This window comes from Silene latifolia, chromosome X (genome assembly GCF_048544455.1).
Source record: "Silene latifolia isolate original U9 population chromosome X, ASM4854445v1, whole genome shotgun sequence".
In the NCBI taxonomy this organism is placed as follows: Eukaryota; Viridiplantae; Streptophyta; class Magnoliopsida; order Caryophyllales; family Caryophyllaceae; genus Silene; species Silene latifolia.
The window spans coordinates 328,054,138-328,072,730 of NC_133537.1; the positions used below are offsets into that span (position 1 = coordinate 328,054,138).

General features: G+C 38.6%; 1 protein-coding gene and 1 long non-coding RNA gene across 3 annotated transcripts; both read right to left on the reverse strand.

Moving 5' to 3' along the window:
* Positions 1-914: 914 nt before the first annotated feature.
* LOC141618412 (putative pentatricopeptide repeat-containing protein At3g49142) lies at positions 915-8,763 on the reverse strand. 2 transcript variants are annotated; one of them, XM_074435506.1, is made up of 2 exons: positions 6,654-8,763; positions 915-1,072 (listed from the first exon to the last, which is right to left on the reverse strand). In XM_074435506.1, the coding sequence occupies exon 1, from the start codon at positions 8,683-8,685 to the stop codon at positions 6,673-6,675; it is 2,013 nt and encodes a 670-aa protein (XP_074291607.1). In that variant the 5' UTR covers positions 8,686-8,763; the 3' UTR covers positions 915-1,072; positions 6,654-6,672. The 2 variants fall into 2 exon arrangements, with proteins under 2 accessions (XP_074291607.1, XP_074291608.1); XM_074435507.1 differs by having other exon boundaries at positions 956-1,043.
* A 2,079-nt stretch (positions 8,764-10,842) lies between these two features.
* On the reverse strand, positions 10,843-18,420 carry LOC141622079 (uncharacterized). The gene is made up of 3 exons (XR_012532860.1): positions 18,242-18,420; positions 11,466-11,573; positions 10,843-11,357 (listed from the first exon to the last, which is right to left on the reverse strand). It is a non-coding gene; the product is annotated as an uncharacterized LOC141622079 (long non-coding RNA).
* Between the last annotated feature and the right edge of the window lie 173 nt (positions 18,421-18,593).

Consider the following 18,593-nt stretch of genomic DNA (forward strand, 5'->3'; position numbering starts at 1 on the left):
CCATGACTAACGCATTGGAAGGACGTAATAAACTCGGTTTTATTACTGGAGAGATTGCGCCCCCAGAGGACGCAACAAGTCCAGAATTTTCCGCTTGGAAATCTAATAATTCCATTATTTGTTCGCAGTTGTTTAATTCGGTTGATGCATCTATTCAACCCAGTATTGCTTCCCATACAATTGCTAAGTCACTATGGGACGATTTGGCTCACCGGTACTCTATCAACTACGAACATCATATTCACGAGATGAAATCAGAATATACTCTTCTTCGTCAAGGAGAACTGTCAGTTGATGCATATTACAACAAGTTCAAGTCTCTATGGTATGAACTTCGTGGCTTGGAGGATGTCACTTGTGCCTGTACATGTTCCGCTGCACCTAAGATCAGAGCGCGGGCAGAGCAAGACAAAACTTACGATTTTCTCAGGGGTCTTGATGATAACCAATTTGGGGAAATACGTACCCAAATTCTTGGCATGGATCCACTTCCGACTCTTAATAGAGCCTTTTACATTGTCATGTCTAAGGCTATGAAACTTGAAGATGACAATACTGAATCCTTTGATCAGGAGAACATTCCGATTGAGGAAGTCTTTGAGAAACTGAAATGTACGCGGGAGGGTCTAACCTCCGAAGAGGCGGCCTACAGGCTCGAATTATTTGGACCCAACAAATTAGAAGAGAAAAAAGAAAACAAAATTCTGAAATTTTTGGGTTTTATCAAAGGGAATAATAACAGGATTAACCTTGATCCCAAGTGTAAGGTGCTGAGGGATAAGCAATGGAAAATGTCGGAAGCTGCCATATTGGTACCGGGAGACATTATCAGGATTACATTGGGAGACATTGTCCCTGCTGATGCACTTCTTCTCGAAGGCGATTCTATATTGGTTGACCAATCCGCCTCACGGAGAATCTCTCCGGTGACAAGGGTTCCTGGAGAGGAAGTTTTCTGTGGTTCAATATGCACACAAGGTGAGACTGAAGCTATTGTTATCGCTACTGGCGTCCACACCTTCTTCGGAAATGCAGCAGCTCACCTTGTCGACACCACAAACAATGTCGGTCACTTTAAACAAGAGTAAGATGGATATGAAGACCACTAGCCATTGCGGTCGGTATTATGTTTAATTGATCTATTGGTTCTCTTGATTTTTAGTCATGTTTGCAAATGCTTGTACAGTTCCACATTAGGTCCAACGAGTGAGTCCCGTAAAAGACGATCTCACTTGTTGGATCACCCATATGTCGTATACTCGTATCCTATCCTAACAGATCATTTGTACACTCGACTTGTTATCAACTTTCAACATTCTTGATGGTTAGATCTTGATCCATTCTCCATACGTACCAATGCACCACGAAAATGTTTTTCTATCCGCCGAATTTTATTATCTTAATAATCAACTCCAAAGAGTCAGAGTTGGAGAAATTGTTTAATTATCTATAAGATTGGTGAATGTAATGTATTTCTGAATGATGATAATTACAGTGAATGCTGATCTATTTATACAAAAACCTAGCATCTAATTTAGGCTAATATAGGTGTCTTGTGTAAGAATACATCCTATAGTTACAATATATGCAATACTCTAAAATATAAGTTGCTCTTTATGTTGAGATATCTTTGGAGGTGGAAGATATGGAGGATATTGGAGATATTCTGTTAATACGCCCCCGCAAGATGGACGTTGCAGAGAGGAGTCCAATCTTGTCTCGTAGTTCATTGAAGCGATGCTTGGGAAGTGGTTTGGTTAGAGCATCGGCCAGTTGGTCTTTGCTAGCAATATGTTGTATACGAATGCGACCAAGTTGAAGCTGTTCCCGAACAAAGTGAAAAGAGAGTGCCATATGCTTCATTCTGGAGTGAAAAACCGGATTTTTGGCGTAGAGTGTGGCAGACATATTGTCACAATATAGCGCAGGTGCTTTAGTGATTACAATGTTGAGTTCAGTGAGGAGATTGCGAAGCCAGAGTGTTTCAGTTGTAACAGCTGCGACGGCTCGAAATTCGGCTTCTGTCGTAGAGAGTGCAAGGCCACGTTGCTTTTTGGATGACCAAGAGATGGGATTACGACCAAGGTAGATGATGTATCCAGAGGTGGAGAGATAATTGTCTTTGTCACCTGCAAAGTCGGCATCGCAGTATGCATGTAAACACATGGGAGAGAGGCGATGTAGTTGAATGCCATAGGTCTGGGTACCCTGGAGATAACGTAGTAGGCGTTTCAAAGTAGACCAGTGGTTTGAGGTTGGATGATGAAGGAATTGTGCAAGCCTATTGACTGTGAAAGCAATGTCCGGTCTGGTGAGGGAGAGATATTGGAGACTACCAACAATAGCTCGATAGTCGGAGTGGTTGTGAATTGGTTTATTGTCTTCACGAATGAGGTGTGTGTCAGCAGCCATAGGGGTTGTGATAGGTTTGGCATTAGACATGTTATATTTAAGTAAAAGATCATGAACATATTTAGACTGATTTAGATGAAGTCCAAGATGGTTGGGTGTGACTTCAATACCGAGAAAATAAGAGAGTGGTCCAAGGTCTTTAATGGAGAAGCGGTTTGCTAAATGTGTGACAAATTGTTGGAGGTGGGTATTGTCAGGTCCTGTAACTATGATGTCGTCAACATAGACTAGCATATAGATACGAGTGGTATGTGTTTGTAAAATAAATAATGACGAGTCAGAGATCGATTGTTTGAAACCATAGGAAGTGAGATAGGTTTTGAGTTCAGTGTGCCAAGCTCGAGGAGCTTGTTTTAGTCCATAAATAGCTTTATTTAGCTTGCAAACATAGTCTGGTTTGGACTCATCAATAAATCCCTGCGGTTGGGCCATATAGACATTGTCGGTTAATGTGCCTTGTAGGAAGGCATTATTAACGTCGAGTTGGCGTAGGGACCATGAATAGTTACAGCGAGAGATAGAATTAGCCGAACGGTGGTGGGCTTGACTACTGGACTAAATGTTTCAGTGTAATCAACACCTGGACGTTGGTGAAAGCCTTTGGCAACGAGACGAACTTTGTGCTGTTTGAGGGACCCATCGGGGTTATACTTTATGCGATAGACCCATTTGCAGCCAACTACATTTTGAGATTGATGACGAGGAACAAGAGACCAGGTATTGTTCTTGATAAGAGCTTGGAATTCGTCTTCCATTGCTTGTCGCCATTGCGAGGAAACAAGGGCTTGTTTGACGGTGTTTGGTAAGGATGTCGGTGTGACTGAAGCTTGAGCGAGATTGGCATATCGTGGGTTGGGCTTACGAATGCCATGGTCCAGCCGTGTGACAACAGTGCGAGTGGGAACCGTAGAGGGTGTTGGAGTGGGGGGCGACATGGGAGAAGTGGAGATGGAGGTGGGGGATGGAGGTTGGGTGTCGGGAGTGGGTTCGGTGGGCGGTAGAGTGGATGGTGACGGTTGGATAGTGGGCTTTCGACGGGTATATACTTGGGTTATAGGAGGTCTTGGATGAGGAGAAGGTATGGAGGGTTCAGTAGTAGGAGGTGGAATTGGAGGTAGTATTATGTGACACCAATCATCGATGGTTGTGTTGTCGGGTGGTGGCGGATTTTGGGATAGAAGACGGGTATATGGGTATTCTTCTTCAACAAATTTGACATGTCTTGAGGTGTAGAGTCGGTTTGTTTTTGGTTCAAGACAGTGATAAGTACTTTGGGTCGAAGAATACCCAACAAAGATACATGGAGTAGAGCGGTATTCGAGTTTATGTTTGGTATAGGGTCGTAACCATGGATAACATAAACAACCAAAATTATGTAATTTGGAGTAGTCGGGTTTTATATTGTGTAATTGAAAGAATGGAGTAGAGTTATGAAGAGTGGTGGTAGGCAAACGATTGATCAAATAAGTTGCCGTACTAAACGCGAATGGCCAAAGAGTGGTGGGAAGCCGAGCATGTGCTAGCAAGGCGAGTCCGGTTTCAACAATATGACGGTGTCTCCTCTCAGCGTATCCATTATGTTCCGGAGTGTGAGGAGGAGATGTATAATGACTAATACCATTGTCGAGAAGATGGTGCGTCAGTTTTTGAAATTCTCCACCATTGTCGGAGAAGAAACGTCGAATTGGTTTGTTAAAATATTTTTCAACAAGTGCTTTGAACCGAATAAAAACTTGGGTTGTTTCGGATTTTTGCTTAAGCGGGAATAACCATACATATTTACTAAAGTGGTCAACGAATATGACATAGTATTTATATTTTTCTCTAGATAAGACGGGGCTAGTCCATAGGTCCGAGAATATTAAATCAAGCGGTGCCGTGGTTTTAAATGACGATGTCGCAAAAGGTAATTTGGTGCTTTTGCTTATTAAACATGAATCACAGTGAGAAAAATTGTTCAAACGAAATTGGAAATCTTTATTAATTAATCTCATTACATCATAAGTAGGGTGCCCTAATTTGTGATGCCATGAGTTCGGAGTTGAGCCGGGTTGTGTTGAGTAAACGGTTTTGGGCTTCGGGCTCAGCTCATAAATGCCGTTTTTAGCCTGGCCCTGCAGCAATATTGTTCCTGTCTTCAAGTCCTTAACACAAAAATTGGAAGCAGAGAACAAAACGTAAGCATTGTTATCTTTGCATAACTGTGAAATTGAAATTATATTTCTAGATATTTTCGGAACATGCAAGACATTTGACAATTTAATTGAAGATGAAGGTAAAGTAAGCGAACCTATGTTATCAATAGGGAGTGCAGAGCCATCCCCGATGATAAGATCGTCGGCACCGAGGTACGGCGAATGGAGCGCGAGTGTGTCTAGATCGAAGGCAACATGGTTGGAGGCCCCGCTGTCAAGAAGGTAGTGAGGGTTGGGCATTGGTGCGGCTGGGGTTGTGGCGGTGTGAGCCTGAGGTGCGGCCTGGTGTTGGCGAGTGGGGGGTGCAGGAAATATGATGGTGGGGAAGAGTTTGCGGAAAAGGGGACAGTCGGCGATGACATGACCGACCTGCCTGCACCATTGGCAGCGGCCTTTGAAGGGCCGTGGGGTGGGGTTGTTGTTTGGCTGGGTTTGGCCGGTGGTGTTGTGGTTGTTTTGGTGGCGGTCATTGTGACGGTAGTGGTTGTTGTGTCGATAATTGAGGTTTGCAGTAGGTTGAAAAGGGTCGATTGTGGGGTTTTGTTTATTGAGCAGTTCATGTTGAAGCAACTTCTCATGAAGTGCTTCAAATGCAATTGGTGTGTCTCGTGCTCTAATTACGTCAATGACAGGTTTGAAGACGTTATAGTCAAGGCCCTTGAGAACCTTGGCAATGACATCTTCAGGATCTAATATTTTGCCCATAAGGGCTAATTGGTCGACACATGCCTTGATGGCGTGCATATATTCGGTTATATTTTGGTCTGCGGTTTTAACTATTGAATCGAGTCGATCCTTTAGTTGTAAAATGTGTATGCGGGACGGGTTGGCATACGTTTGTGCAAGGATGTCCCACGCCTCTTTCGAGGTGGTTGCGCGGACTATCAATGCTTGAATGGTTGGTGATAGGGTGCCCATAAGAGCACCAAGTAATAGGCCATCCTGCTTAAGCCATGTATAATAAGCAGGATTGGGTTTTTCGGATTTATCGTCCGAGGTAATTGTGGGTGACGGCTGAGGGTGAGATCCATCAAGAAAACCCAAAAGACTAAAACCAAAAAGGATGTTAGTCAGTTGGAATCTCCAAGAGGTGTAATTAACAGAGGTTAATTTCACACAGTGATTCAAATTGATCGATGTGAGCGGGTGAGTTGCATCATGTGGGTTAGGGATGGAGTTTTCAGTTGGTGACATATTGAGGCGAGGTTGAGAGGTTTGGATGGTGGTGGTGGTGCGTTTGAATGCAGCGGCGCGCGGATAGAGGTTGTAGGAAGGTTTTTTTGTGGATCGATGGGGACTGTGTGATACCATATAAGATTGGTGAATGTAATGTATTTCTGAATGATGATAATTACAGTGAATGCTGATCTATTTATACAAAAACCTAGCATCTAATTTAGGCTAATATAGGTGTCTTGTGTAAGAATACATCCTATAGTTACAATATATGCAATACTCTAAAATATAAGTTGCTCTTTATGTTGAGATATCTTTGGAGGTGGAAGATATGGAGGATATTGGAGATATTCTGTTAATACGATTTCTTTTATAGCGATCACATTTTATTTGTACAATTTTAAATTTATTTAGCTAATTCAAAGCAACTAAATCTTATGTAAAAATCACGTTACATACATTGACTCTTAAATCACTTGCAATGCTTATGAAAAGCTTCGTCTGAGACCATAGTATATATATGCATACAACATTCACATTTCTTGTTGTTTTCTGAATCTAAGTACACCTACATCGGTGTTAAAACCGCGCTAAATCATGCTAATACAATGTGGATCCTCACTTGCTATCAAAATTAATACCGCCTAGAGTTACAGTACTTAGGCCCTAGGGGCCTCGAGTAAATTCACCCTCCTCGGTAATTTTATACAAGGATCAGACACGGGTACATGTTCAAAGGTGGACTCTACTATTTTGTGGATGATCTTCATGCTTTTGGCTTACAAGAAGTATGCAGTGTCATGTCAAACTCGGTCATACGATGTAATATGAACGATTCTTTAACTGAAACCAAAATGACTGGAAACGTACCTGTAAACTGTAATTGCAGTCACCAGTAATCACCACATGAGCAAACCCCATTCTTGAATGTATGAAATCTATTTGTGTCCCTAACAATGATTTCTCGCATGGTGATCTTCGAGATGAGCTTGATTGCAACATGGCAATCTCCACAAACCCGAAGATTCTTAGTTATTCTGATTGGCGTTGAAGGCCTGGTGTTTATCAGGGCAAACACAATAGCCAATTTCTCACTGTGAACTATAAGATGTCCTTGTTTATCCTCTTCTTCGACATCATGAAGAGCGGATTCCATCTCCGGAATATAACCTTCTTCTTTCATTTTACCCATTAACAGCCCCAATTTCTCGTAAATCTCTTTAGACTGTGGATGAGACCTGTCTCCTGCAAGAAACGTATAAATACGACCGTTGTACTCCACATTACTAATACCAGGCGTTTTTGTCATGCCTCGACTCTTCATTAATGTTCTAAGTGAGCTAACTTCCTTCCATTTCCCTGCCTTGGCGTAGATGTTAGATAGCAAGACGTAGTATCCAGCTTGCTCGGGAGCCATGTGAAATAGATTATCAGCAGCTACTAAACCGATATTCATGTTCGAGTGCACCCAGCAAGCACCCAATAAAGCTCCCCAAACTCTTTCATTTGGCTCAATCGACATTTCCTTGATGAATGATAAAGCCTCTTCCACTCTCCCTGCTCGCCCTAAGATATCAACCATGCAACAATAATGTTCAATCCTCGGGGCTATACTGTATTTCTCGGTCATTAATTTATAAAAATGTTTCCCTTTTTCCAACATCCCTGAATGACTGCAAGCTGACATAACAGATACAAAAGCAATGGAATCCGGAATCATGCCTTCAACTCTCATTTTTGTAAACAGAGCCACGGCTTCATGACCTTGTCCACTCACACCGTAAGCAGAAATAATTGAAGTCCAAGAAACAATATCACGGGTTTGCATAGTATCAAACACGTCCTTAGCTTCACTCAGACATCCACATTTAGAATACATGTTGATTAATGCATTTTCCACTGATATATGTGGCCGAAGTCTTTTCCTGTCAACATAATTATGAATCTTCCTCCCTAGTGAGATAGCTAAAAGATCGCCACAAGCAGGAAGAATACTAGTAATGGTGACCCCATCTGGTTTCAATCCATTAGCTTCCATTTGAGCGTAAAGATCAATTGCTTCCGAAGCCATGGAATTTTTGACATACACAGCTATCATTACATTCCACGAAACCAGACTTTTCGTATCCAAACTCTCAAACATTTTCTTGACAAACATGACATTTTCATATGAAGTATCAGTAACCGCTGGCATTAAACTTGCCATTGTGCCAGCATCAGGCTTCAACTTAATCAACTCCATCTCCCTACAAATTCTCAAAGCATCATCAAAATGCCCTTTTTGCGCGTACCCGGCAACCATCGAATTCCACGAAACAACGTCTCTGACACTCATCTCATCAAGAACTTTCCTGCCATCCGCCAAAAACCCACATTTTCCATACATAGAAATCAACCCATTCCCGACAAACAAATTTAAATCAAGCCCAACTTTACACACAGCAGCATGAACCTGCAAACCAACCCACAAATTCTCAGAAGCTGAACACGCTTTCAGTACACACGGGTACGTATAATGATCCGGTCTAACATAACAACTAAACATGCCCTTAAAAACCCATAAAGCATCTTGATAATGCTGGTGCGTAACATAGCTCCTGATCATAACATTGAAAAAGACCACATTTCGGTCAGGACTTTCGTCGAACAGTTGACGGGCAACACCCAATTCACCACAACCGGCATACGCCCTAATTAATTTAAGCGCAATTGATGGATTTTCGCGAAGATTTTGATCATTGATGATATGTGAATGAAGTTTTTTCAAGGTTTTAGCATCTGGGTATGAGTTTAAAATCTTGTTACAGGAATCTTCAGTGAAAATTACATTTTGGCGGGAAAGTTTAGGGGTTAGTTGATTGTTAGTTGAGAAGTTGCGGAAATAATAGCGCCTAATAATCATCAATTAAGACTCAAATTTTGGTAGAGGCGAGGCGACAGTTTATAATGCCACGCGCCCACGCCAGAGGGTATAAAGAATTTTTTTTACAAAAAGGCAGATACAAAATAAGCAAAGTGGATGCCTTAGGAATTAGGATGAACGTGAACTCGTGAAATTGATATTTTTTTACGAAAAGGGTGAATCTATAAAACTTGATCAACTATTAACGCACGAGTAATCCTAATATGAGCGGATTTGGTCAAAAAGACGCAGAAATAGTCCTTAAAGACCATTACGTGTGCAAGGTCTCTTGTTCTTTGAATTTGTTATTTTGGCAAAAAATTTTGACTCTTAAAAAGGAAACAGTTTAAGAAAGTTTAAATGTCTAAAATGAATTTTAGATCTTTGATTTATCAACATAATGATAACTAGTCTAGATCCTGCGCGACTGCGCGGTTTTATAGATATGCATATTAGAGAATATAATAATTATACTAATAGTATTTAACTTCAATTGACATTTAATTATAAAATTTAATATTAGTAATGTTTTGTATTAAGAGGTAGAAAAGAGAAGGTTCAACACTTTTACTCCGTATAAGATTACCGATGTTACTACTGAAACTATTTTGTTAACTTTGTTTTTAAAAATATCATTATATCCACTAAAGACGAAAAATAAACGTTAAGTAATGAGTAATGACGTTAATATTATTACAATCAGATAAGATATGCATTGTAATAAATATATTTATATGTTAAATTAAAAAATTAATCAAAATTTAAATATTTACATAGTATGAAGTAGAGGTAGATATCAAGTTAAAGTTTAAGAAAAAAATAATTTATACGTAAACTTTTCGTTAGAAGTAAACAATTTATGAAAACTCTTAACTTGTAATACGTTTGTATCAAAAGACGGAGTTGTAGAATTAGTTAAAAAGTGTTTGCTTAAAAAGTATTCGTGAGTAATCGTGACAATCATATTTATTTTTAAAAATAATAGTAGTAAAATATTTCTATCACATCATAAATATATTATGTCTATGCAAGTTGAAAATATATTATCTGCTTTTTAGACTTATAGAATTATTTTTTGTATGGAATTAATCAGTTGGACTCAGTTAAAGATATGATGTAATGAAGCCCAGAGCCCAATATAGAGAAAAACATTTAGGCGGGAAAATTTTAGAATCTCTTATTCTTTTAGTATTAGGGGGATGATCGTATAAAGAACATAATTTGTAGTGACAATTCTTTGACAGTTTCTTCCGCGCACGTTAGATTCATATTGGTTCATTACGTACCATAATTCAATAAGTTTACTCAAACTCTCTTCGGTTAAAAAATTACAACGTTGTTTTATAGTACTTCGTATAAGATAATCTTATAATGTTAGATTATATAATTGTATGGATAAGTTTAATAATAGTATTCATAATAATATAATTAGTAATTTATTTTGTCGAGTAATCAATCTGTTGTTAAAATCGCTAATTTATGTATCTATTTTTTTTTTTCAAATGATCGTACTATGTTGCCGGTAAGAATCGAACCTCACGGTTTGAGCAAGAGAGCTCTTACCACTTGAGCCACTCTTGTTCTTAAATTTATGTATCTATAATATTTTTTTTGGGTACATATGTACGTATCTATAATACCGAATGCAGAGCGAGAGCTGGAGAAGCATCTACGGATAAAGTAGTTTTTTCATTTCACTTTAACCAAGGTATAGGTTGTTTAGAGATGAAAATTATATTCACTACAAAAATTAACGACACGGTTTAGTCACCAAAAAGAACTTGGCAACCAATAGTGGTCACACTGTTTGGTCTATTTCTTACAAACCGGCGATCGATTTCAGTCGCCAAAATTGGCGACCAATCGCAAAACAAGTAGATTGTTGATTGAAATTAATCGCCCAATTGACGACCGCTGCTTCGTTGAGTCTCTAAATTGGCGTTTGAAATCAGTCTCCTAGGACTTACTCCAATCGTCAGTTTGGCAAATGGCGACCGATATTCAGTCTCCAATTGCTTTTTCAGTCGCCAATTTGACTGGGAGGCACCGAGGCAGTAGTGAGATTAAATGTTGTACTGTTTTGCGACTGAAATCAGTCGCCAAAAATATGTCGGTTGCCAAATCTGCTGCTATTTTGGCAAAAAAAAATATTTGTAGAATACAAAGCCTGCATAAAGCCTGAAAAACTAGGAGCAACACCAACACCTCATATATAAAATCTAAGCAAATTCAAATTACAAGACTTTAGTTTTGTTCACCAAGCTTAACAAACCAAGTTTTGTTCACTTTAACTATCAACTGCATGGAAAGCTGGTTGAAGCTCCAGAGAGATCCTTAGGGTCAGGGTTCAGCGGACGAAAACCGGGGTTGCAAGAGGCAAAATAAGCTTGCATCACGTCGAGTTGTTCTTTCATTTTTCTTATTTCTTCATCCCTTGCGGCATCTGCTCTTCTTTGAGCATCAAGTTGCGCTTGAAGTTGACTTACAATCCCCCGAACATAGCTTTGCATTTGCATTGAAGACGATCTCGCTCTTGGGGTTTCGTGGAATAGATTATGTGCATTTCCAACCCCATACACGGCCCCTTTTTTGTATCCTTGCACTGCGTCACACCAAATCTCATTTTCGCTCTTTTCGGTGGCATTGTTCTCGATTCCGCGCAAATAATCCTCCTAAAAAATAAAAACGCTAAAGATTAATGTTATTGTCATATAATAATATGTAAAAATAACGAGGAGTTATTATTTTGAACTTTTGTTACGAAATTGCTTGAAACTTACATATACGGCCTTGGCCTTCTTCTTATGGAAAATCCTTTTACCATCCTTGCTTTCTTTGGTATGCAACTCAAGCAAGATCTCCCGAGTTGTTGACATTTTACCTTGTCACTAAAAAAAAGGGTTTTGATATATACAACCCATTGGGTTGTATTTAAGAAACTAAATATGGAAAGAAGTTGTAAATATATGCATTAATTACATTGGGTTGTGCATAATTTAGTCTTGAATTCTCAACTTAACTAGTTTTAAACCCGTGCAAAAAATGCACGAGTCGTAATAACAGATATTATTGATACATGATCATATAAATGAGTGTTATTAAATGTGCAATGCCGTAACATTATAAATAAGTCCATAATTCAAGATTTTACGTAATATAATTTCATAATTTCAGTAGCGGTCTTCTTTCTGATGACATAATACGGTTTTTCATCATTAACGTAACTAACCAACATATAACGTACGTATAATTACAGAAAAAAACGGTTTTCATCTACGACAATGGTTTTCATCATTAATGTAATTAAAATAATCGATTCAATCTATCAATCGCTACTTCGAACCACTATCACGAGGATATCACCCTGGTTGGGGCTCGGGGACATTGCACGTAAGTTGTATATGTGAGTAATTTTTTTTCAAAATGTGTTTTTCCAAAGCATGAGAGTCTAATATCTCCCTGGCTCACTACCACCGTCACCTCCATCATCTCTCCAACTCCCCTCAAATATTAAATAAAAATGAAAATTCGTCCACTCTCAATTTCATCTTATACCCTCATTCTCACTTGGCGGCCTCTTTCTAATCCCTTCAAGTTCCGATTGAAAAATCTCTCACATCAAATCTGCCCTCAAAATTTATTTCACACCTCATATAACGACATTTGCAGTCAATTATCGAAATTATATGTATGATACAAAAAGATCGATCTTTATGTATTTCCGACTATTGATTTCTTTAAAATTGATTTCTTTTTCTTCCATGCAGTATTGTTATTTTTTTTTTACAGTAATTCACTGTTTTTCCTTTTTTTTCACTATTCTTCAATTATTATGAATAATTATGATGTCTTTCAGACCTTTTTAAAAAAGTTATTTAAATATTGTTGTCTCTAATTATTTCTGTTTTTTAAGTATTTTTCCATATGTTCATCTCATTCAAATTTAAAGAATTTGACTTTTAACATTAAAGCTAATTAAAGTGAATAATCGGAAGAACTTCTTGTAAGTATGATATGAAATTTATATTTCCTGCTTTTTATATTTCTTTGCATTTATTTTAAAGTTTATATTTTTTTCGATTTGGAACGGCCACTTTTTCAAATCTAATTGTATTATACTGGCTATGTTATATTTAGTTCTTTTTATATTTGCTTTCATTTATTTTAAAGTTTATATATATTTTCGATTTAAAAAAAACTCTCTTACCGAATAATCTATTTTCTACGAATTTTTTTTATCTACCTCTACTATATTGTTTATGTACGAAAATTTAAAAAAATGACATATCAATATATTTTGTTGTTAAAATGTTAAGAAATAATATACTCTGTATTTGTGATGTTGGAATATAATAGTTATACTGATTTTTTTTTATTTACACAATGAATTTAAACTACTTATTCCGGATGATTAATCAATATGCATTGTTCACATTTTATTTGTTCAGGTTAGAAGTAGGAGGACGATTATTTGAAAATTTTATTAATTTTTTCGTAAATGTAATTTATTAATGTGTAATTGTATAATGTATGATTTTGTGTAAATGTAATCTTAAGTAAATAAAATTAAGATGGTAAAGAAGAGTGTAAATTAATTATGTAGAGATCATGGCGGTCCCCACGTTAGAAAAAAGAAAAAAGAAAAAAGAAAATTTATAACAGCCAATAAGAATCTTTTAAAAAACTCATCTTTTATACTATGTAGATTTAAACTACTTATTCCGGCTGATTAATCAATATGCATTGTTCACATTTTATTTGTTCAGGTTAGAAATAGGAGGACGATTATTTAAAAATTTTATTAATTTTTTCCTAAATGTAATTTATTAATGTGTAATTGTATAATGTATGATTTTGTGTAAATGTAATCTTAAGTAAATAAAATTAAGATGGTAAAGAAGAGTGTAATTAATTATGTAGAGATCATGACGGTCCCCACGTCAGAAAAAAAAAAATTGTAACAGCCAATAGGAATCATTTAAAGAACCCATCTTCTATACTATGTAGATTCCAAATATGGAAGATATTAAATGCTTAAATACAACCCAGTGGGTTGTATATATCAAAACCCAAAAAAAAACAGTTAAGGGAAAATAAAAAGGTTTTAATGAAAAAATTTAAGGTATAATTAAAAATATAACCTAAGATATAATTACAAATATATAAACTTAAACTTACAATACACCCTCATAGCTTGATAAAATGATTAGGCTCAACTAGACCTGGCAAAACGGGTCACTCGGGTCGGATACGGGTCGGGTCAGTTTGGGTCGGGTCATTTCGGGTCTGCCACATATTTCGGGTCGGGTTGGGTCGGATCGGGTCACTTTCGGATTTCGGGTCAATTTCGGGTGATCTGTTTTCGGGTCATTTCGGGTCGGGTCATTTTCGGGTATAGGTCATTTTGGGTCGGGTTACTTTTGAGTTAATGGCTAAGCACTTAAGTTAATACTATTTTGATTAAGAAATGCTATTTTGCAAATTTAACCATTTATTAGGGATTATTGTAACCAATGAAACTTTATTTTGATATATATAATATTAATATGAGTTAGTACTAGTCGTTTCGGGTCATTTTGGGTCACTTCAAGTCATTTGGGATCAGATCAGTTATGAGTCGGGTCTTTTCGGATTGGGTCACCTGGGTCGGGTCAACATGGGTCGACAATGTTCGGTTGGGTCCTGGGTCGGTCGGGTCAATTCGGGTTTCGGGTCATTTTCGGGTCTCGGGTCAGCCTTTTCTGGTCGGGTCATTTGGGTCTGACCCATTTTGTCAGGTCTAGGCTCAACCAACCACTCCATCCCCAACCCCTCCCCATTTATTGATTTTTGCTTGCTTTAATGTACTCTTAAATTAGGGGATTCCAAAACATCAACTATCATCAGTTAATCTTGCTGAAGACGGGTCGGAGCAAGTGACGGGTAATGTCACTCACAAAACGAATAAGGGGGACAAGGTGGGGCACCCCCATGTGCTTCCCTCTCTCATCTATTTGGGTCATTTGTGAAAGGAAATGGTATCCGTCACTCCAAAGTGACGGATACGTGCCGTCTTCAATGAAATTTTGTGATCATTTCTCTATGAGTTCTTATTTCGTTGGATTTGAGGTTGTTCGAGAATTAGAGAAATATGAGTATTCATGACAAATTCAATTATAATAATTTATCTCTATATCATGTACGGGATAGTTATTTAAAGTTTTTACCTTTATTACAAGCACACCTAATTAAGTTTGTTTCCTATAAATTGATATTCATCTTGTTCCAAACTTAATTAATTCATCTCTCTAAAAAGGCGTTTCTCTTCCTTCTCTCTACAAACAAAAAAACCCTATTCTAACTTTGATCCGCCGCCTCCTCTAATCACACACTCCACCATTCTTCCCCTACCCGATCGCCGGCGATGAGTCCACCCCATGGCTCGTCTCCGGCGATCCCTCACATCTCTCCCCTTGTATGATCCGTTTCTGATCTCACCCATTTGTTTTCGGGTTCGGTTTTCTGTAAGTCGGGCCGTTTGTGGCTGGCGTCTGGCTGCTGCTTCAACCGTGGAGCACTTGTCCCTCCGTTTCCTCGTCCTGTCGCCGAACCTTGCATGCAACCCAGGGGTGATCCCCCTTTTCCCCCCACCCCTGGTATGTCTCTAATTTTAATTAAAGTAAAGGTTCAGGCCGTAAATCGGCTTTTTAGGTTAGGTTTTGTGGGTCTGTTGCGGTCTTTCTGACGGGGTTTTCCGATGTGTGTTCTTTCGGTCATCCTGGTCTGTTTGTGTTGGGTGGTTTCTGTTTATGTCTCTTTATGAGCTGTGCTCTTTGGGTCGGTTAGGGACCCTTTGGTGATCCCCCCATTTCCCCCACCAATCGGTCCTTAGTCCTTGTTGTGTTCGTTTTATGAGCATAGCTCATCGGGTCAGTTTTGGACCGATTGGTGATCCCCTCTTTTCCCCCACCAATCGGTCTTTTGTCCTGAGTGTCTTTGTAAGTTGGTTTTTGCATGTAAGGCGGTGGTCCTGGGAGGATTCGCTTGGCGGAATGGGTGTTCTTTGCTGGTTTTCTTGGTGTTTGCTGGACTTTTGCGACTTTCAGATTGTTTGTGTTTGTTGTGTCGTCGTTCACTTTGGATGGTGTGAGGTCTTGGTGGATGGGTCTTCCTGTTTGAGATGTCCCTGGTAGGGGAGGAATCGGGTTACTGGTAGTGTTGTTGGTTGGGTCGGATGCGGTGGTTTCCGCTTCTGGTCGATGTCTTTTCTTCTTTTATCGTGTTTACCGTTTTCACAAATAAAAGTTTTCCCTTTTATTTTCCTAGTTTTAATGGTGTCAATAAGTTTACTTGTGTCAATAAGGAAGTTCGTTGTTTTACATCCGGTGTGTGTTGTGTCCATCTTCCTCTGTCCTGTTGCTAAGTTGGTTTTGGTTTGGGGGCTGATTATGTGGCTCTTTCTTTTGCTCCCTATCTTTTTTCTCTCTTTTCTTGGCTACGAGTTTCTTATCCGTAGTGAGTGCTGTTATTCAAAGTGTAGGAGATTTATCTCCTCTGGAGGTAGGCTTTTATGGTCTACATTCCGCCCTTCCTTTCTACATCCTTGTGGTGTAAGTACACTTTGTTCATTCTCGATGGGTCAAGGGTCTTGTTGGTTGGTTAAGATGAGTAAGGTTTGGTTCGATCGTTTGGCCATCTATGTTCGTCGCTCCAAGATTGCACAGGATGTTGAAGTTGCTTCCCGTATTCAGCCATCCGTTCGTTATCAACACATTTATGTTACCCGATGTAGCTTCCTTGTTGTTCCTGTTTATAGTTTTAGTAAAATAAGTACATTTGACCAAATGAGTCAAATGCCATCTGTATGATTCTCGTTTTTACAGCTGCCAAAAAAAAAAAAAAAAAAAAAAAGATATTCATCTTGTTATTCAATAAACTCAACAACACTCTTTATAAATCTATTCTTTCTTCGCACGTCCATTTGTATTCTAATCTCACCAGTAAAATTTAAACAATAATACATACAACAATAACAAATTAGATAATATTATTACTAGCTTATTTTTACTAACTTGCTACCTTCCTGAAAACCAAAATAATTACACAATACTAATTTTTTTGTGAACCATAAATCATAACCTCAATTCACATAATAACAACATTATCAATCCACAATGCTAACATTATCAATCCACAATGCTAACATTATACAAATAAGGGGGCGTTTGGTACGAGAAAGGGTAAGAGAATGAAATCAAGAAAGGGTAAGAGAGGGAAATGAATGGGATCACCCATATTATACTTGGGTGTTTGGTTGACAATTAGAGGGAAAGGGAATTAAAAGTCAACATCTACCACCTCCACCACCATTACCTACCACCTGCCACCATTATCTACACCGACACCACCACAAGTACCGGCGCCGACGATCTTCCTCACAGTACCCCATGGCGAACCTAATCACCGCGCCTCACGCCCTCAACAAACACCACAATCCCGACCCAAACACCTTATTCATTCTAAAAAATCCACCACAACCCTTCGAAAACCCCTCCCCCACCCCTTAAAACACCAGATCTGGTGTGGCCGACGTCGGGCGGTTGCAGTGGTGTGGCCGAGGAAGGTAGTGTTGGTGGTGGTTGGTGGGGTGGGAGAGTTACTGAAGGTGTTGGTGTGGTGTTTAGTGGTTGAGGATATGGGGTAGCGTGGACAGTTGGCGTCGCTGGTGGTGGTTGTGTCGGCGTCGCTGGTGGTGGTTGTGTCGGTGTGGTGGGTGTAGGGTGTAGGTGGCAGTGGTTGAAGGTGTGAGAGGGTGTGGTGGGTGTTGGTGGGAGTGGTGGAAATAGGGAGTAGGAGGAAGAAGGGATTATGGGGTTATGAGAACTACCAAGGGGGAGGGTATGGATGAGAATGGTTTTGGGGGTAAGGGGGAGTATGGGTTACCCTTTCTTTGTGTCAAACAAACAGCAACAAAAAGAATCAACCATTTTTATTCTCTTTCCCTTTCCTTATTCCCCCCAACCAAACGCCCCCTAAGTAAATTACACAATACTAACATTATAGTCCTTTTGTCCTCGTCAGTTGTTTAGCTTTAGCTTTAGCTTTAGCTTTGGCTTTGGCGAAGAAAAGATAAGGGGACTAATAAATGGAACAAATTGAGTGTAGAAGATCAGATTGACTATTAAAAGTATTCCTAAAATAGTAAGATAAATAATTAAGTGAAACATTCAAAATATTATAAATAAACAAATGACCGGGACGAATGTATAATAACTACACATCCTCTACTAATTTTTTGCCAATCCACATTACTAACATTATCATAATCACCCATACATTGTCAATCTTAACCCCAATTTACATAATAGTAAGAATAATAATAATTTAGCAAAAACCCCTAATTTATACCAACCCTAATCCCCAATTTATACAAATCTTAATTAAATAACAATTAAAAACCTTCTAACATCACAAATGTTTATATAAACATATAAGACCAAAAATCCATAATAATAATACTATACAGACAAAACAAATTATAAGTTAGAAAATTGAAATTAATCAAAATAACACTTACCTAATTTGAGCTAGAACAAAGTGAGGAAGAAGAATAAGGGAAATGTGAGACTCAGGTGAAGTAGTGGTGGCGACGGTGGTCCGGTGCTGAAAAGGTGAAATTTAGTCGGAGAAGACGGACATAACGTTTTGCTTTGTGGTCACTCGATTTTTTTTGCTTTGTTCGTTATGAGGGAAAGCGTCTGGTCGAGTAAATTAATTCTGGGTTCGACGGATTGGCGACTGAATAATAGAATTGGCGACTGAAGAGAGTTCAGTCGCCCGCCATTTGCAGTCTAACATAACAACTAAACATGCCTTTAAAAACCTTGTAAAACATCTTGATAATGCTGGTGCGTAACATAACTCCTGAT

Excerpts from the sequence above, each read along its gene's own strand:
- LOC141618412 (XM_074435506.1), bottom strand. The coding sequence starts at position 8,685 with ATGATTATTAGGCGCTATTATTTCCGCAACTTCTCAACTAACAATCAA.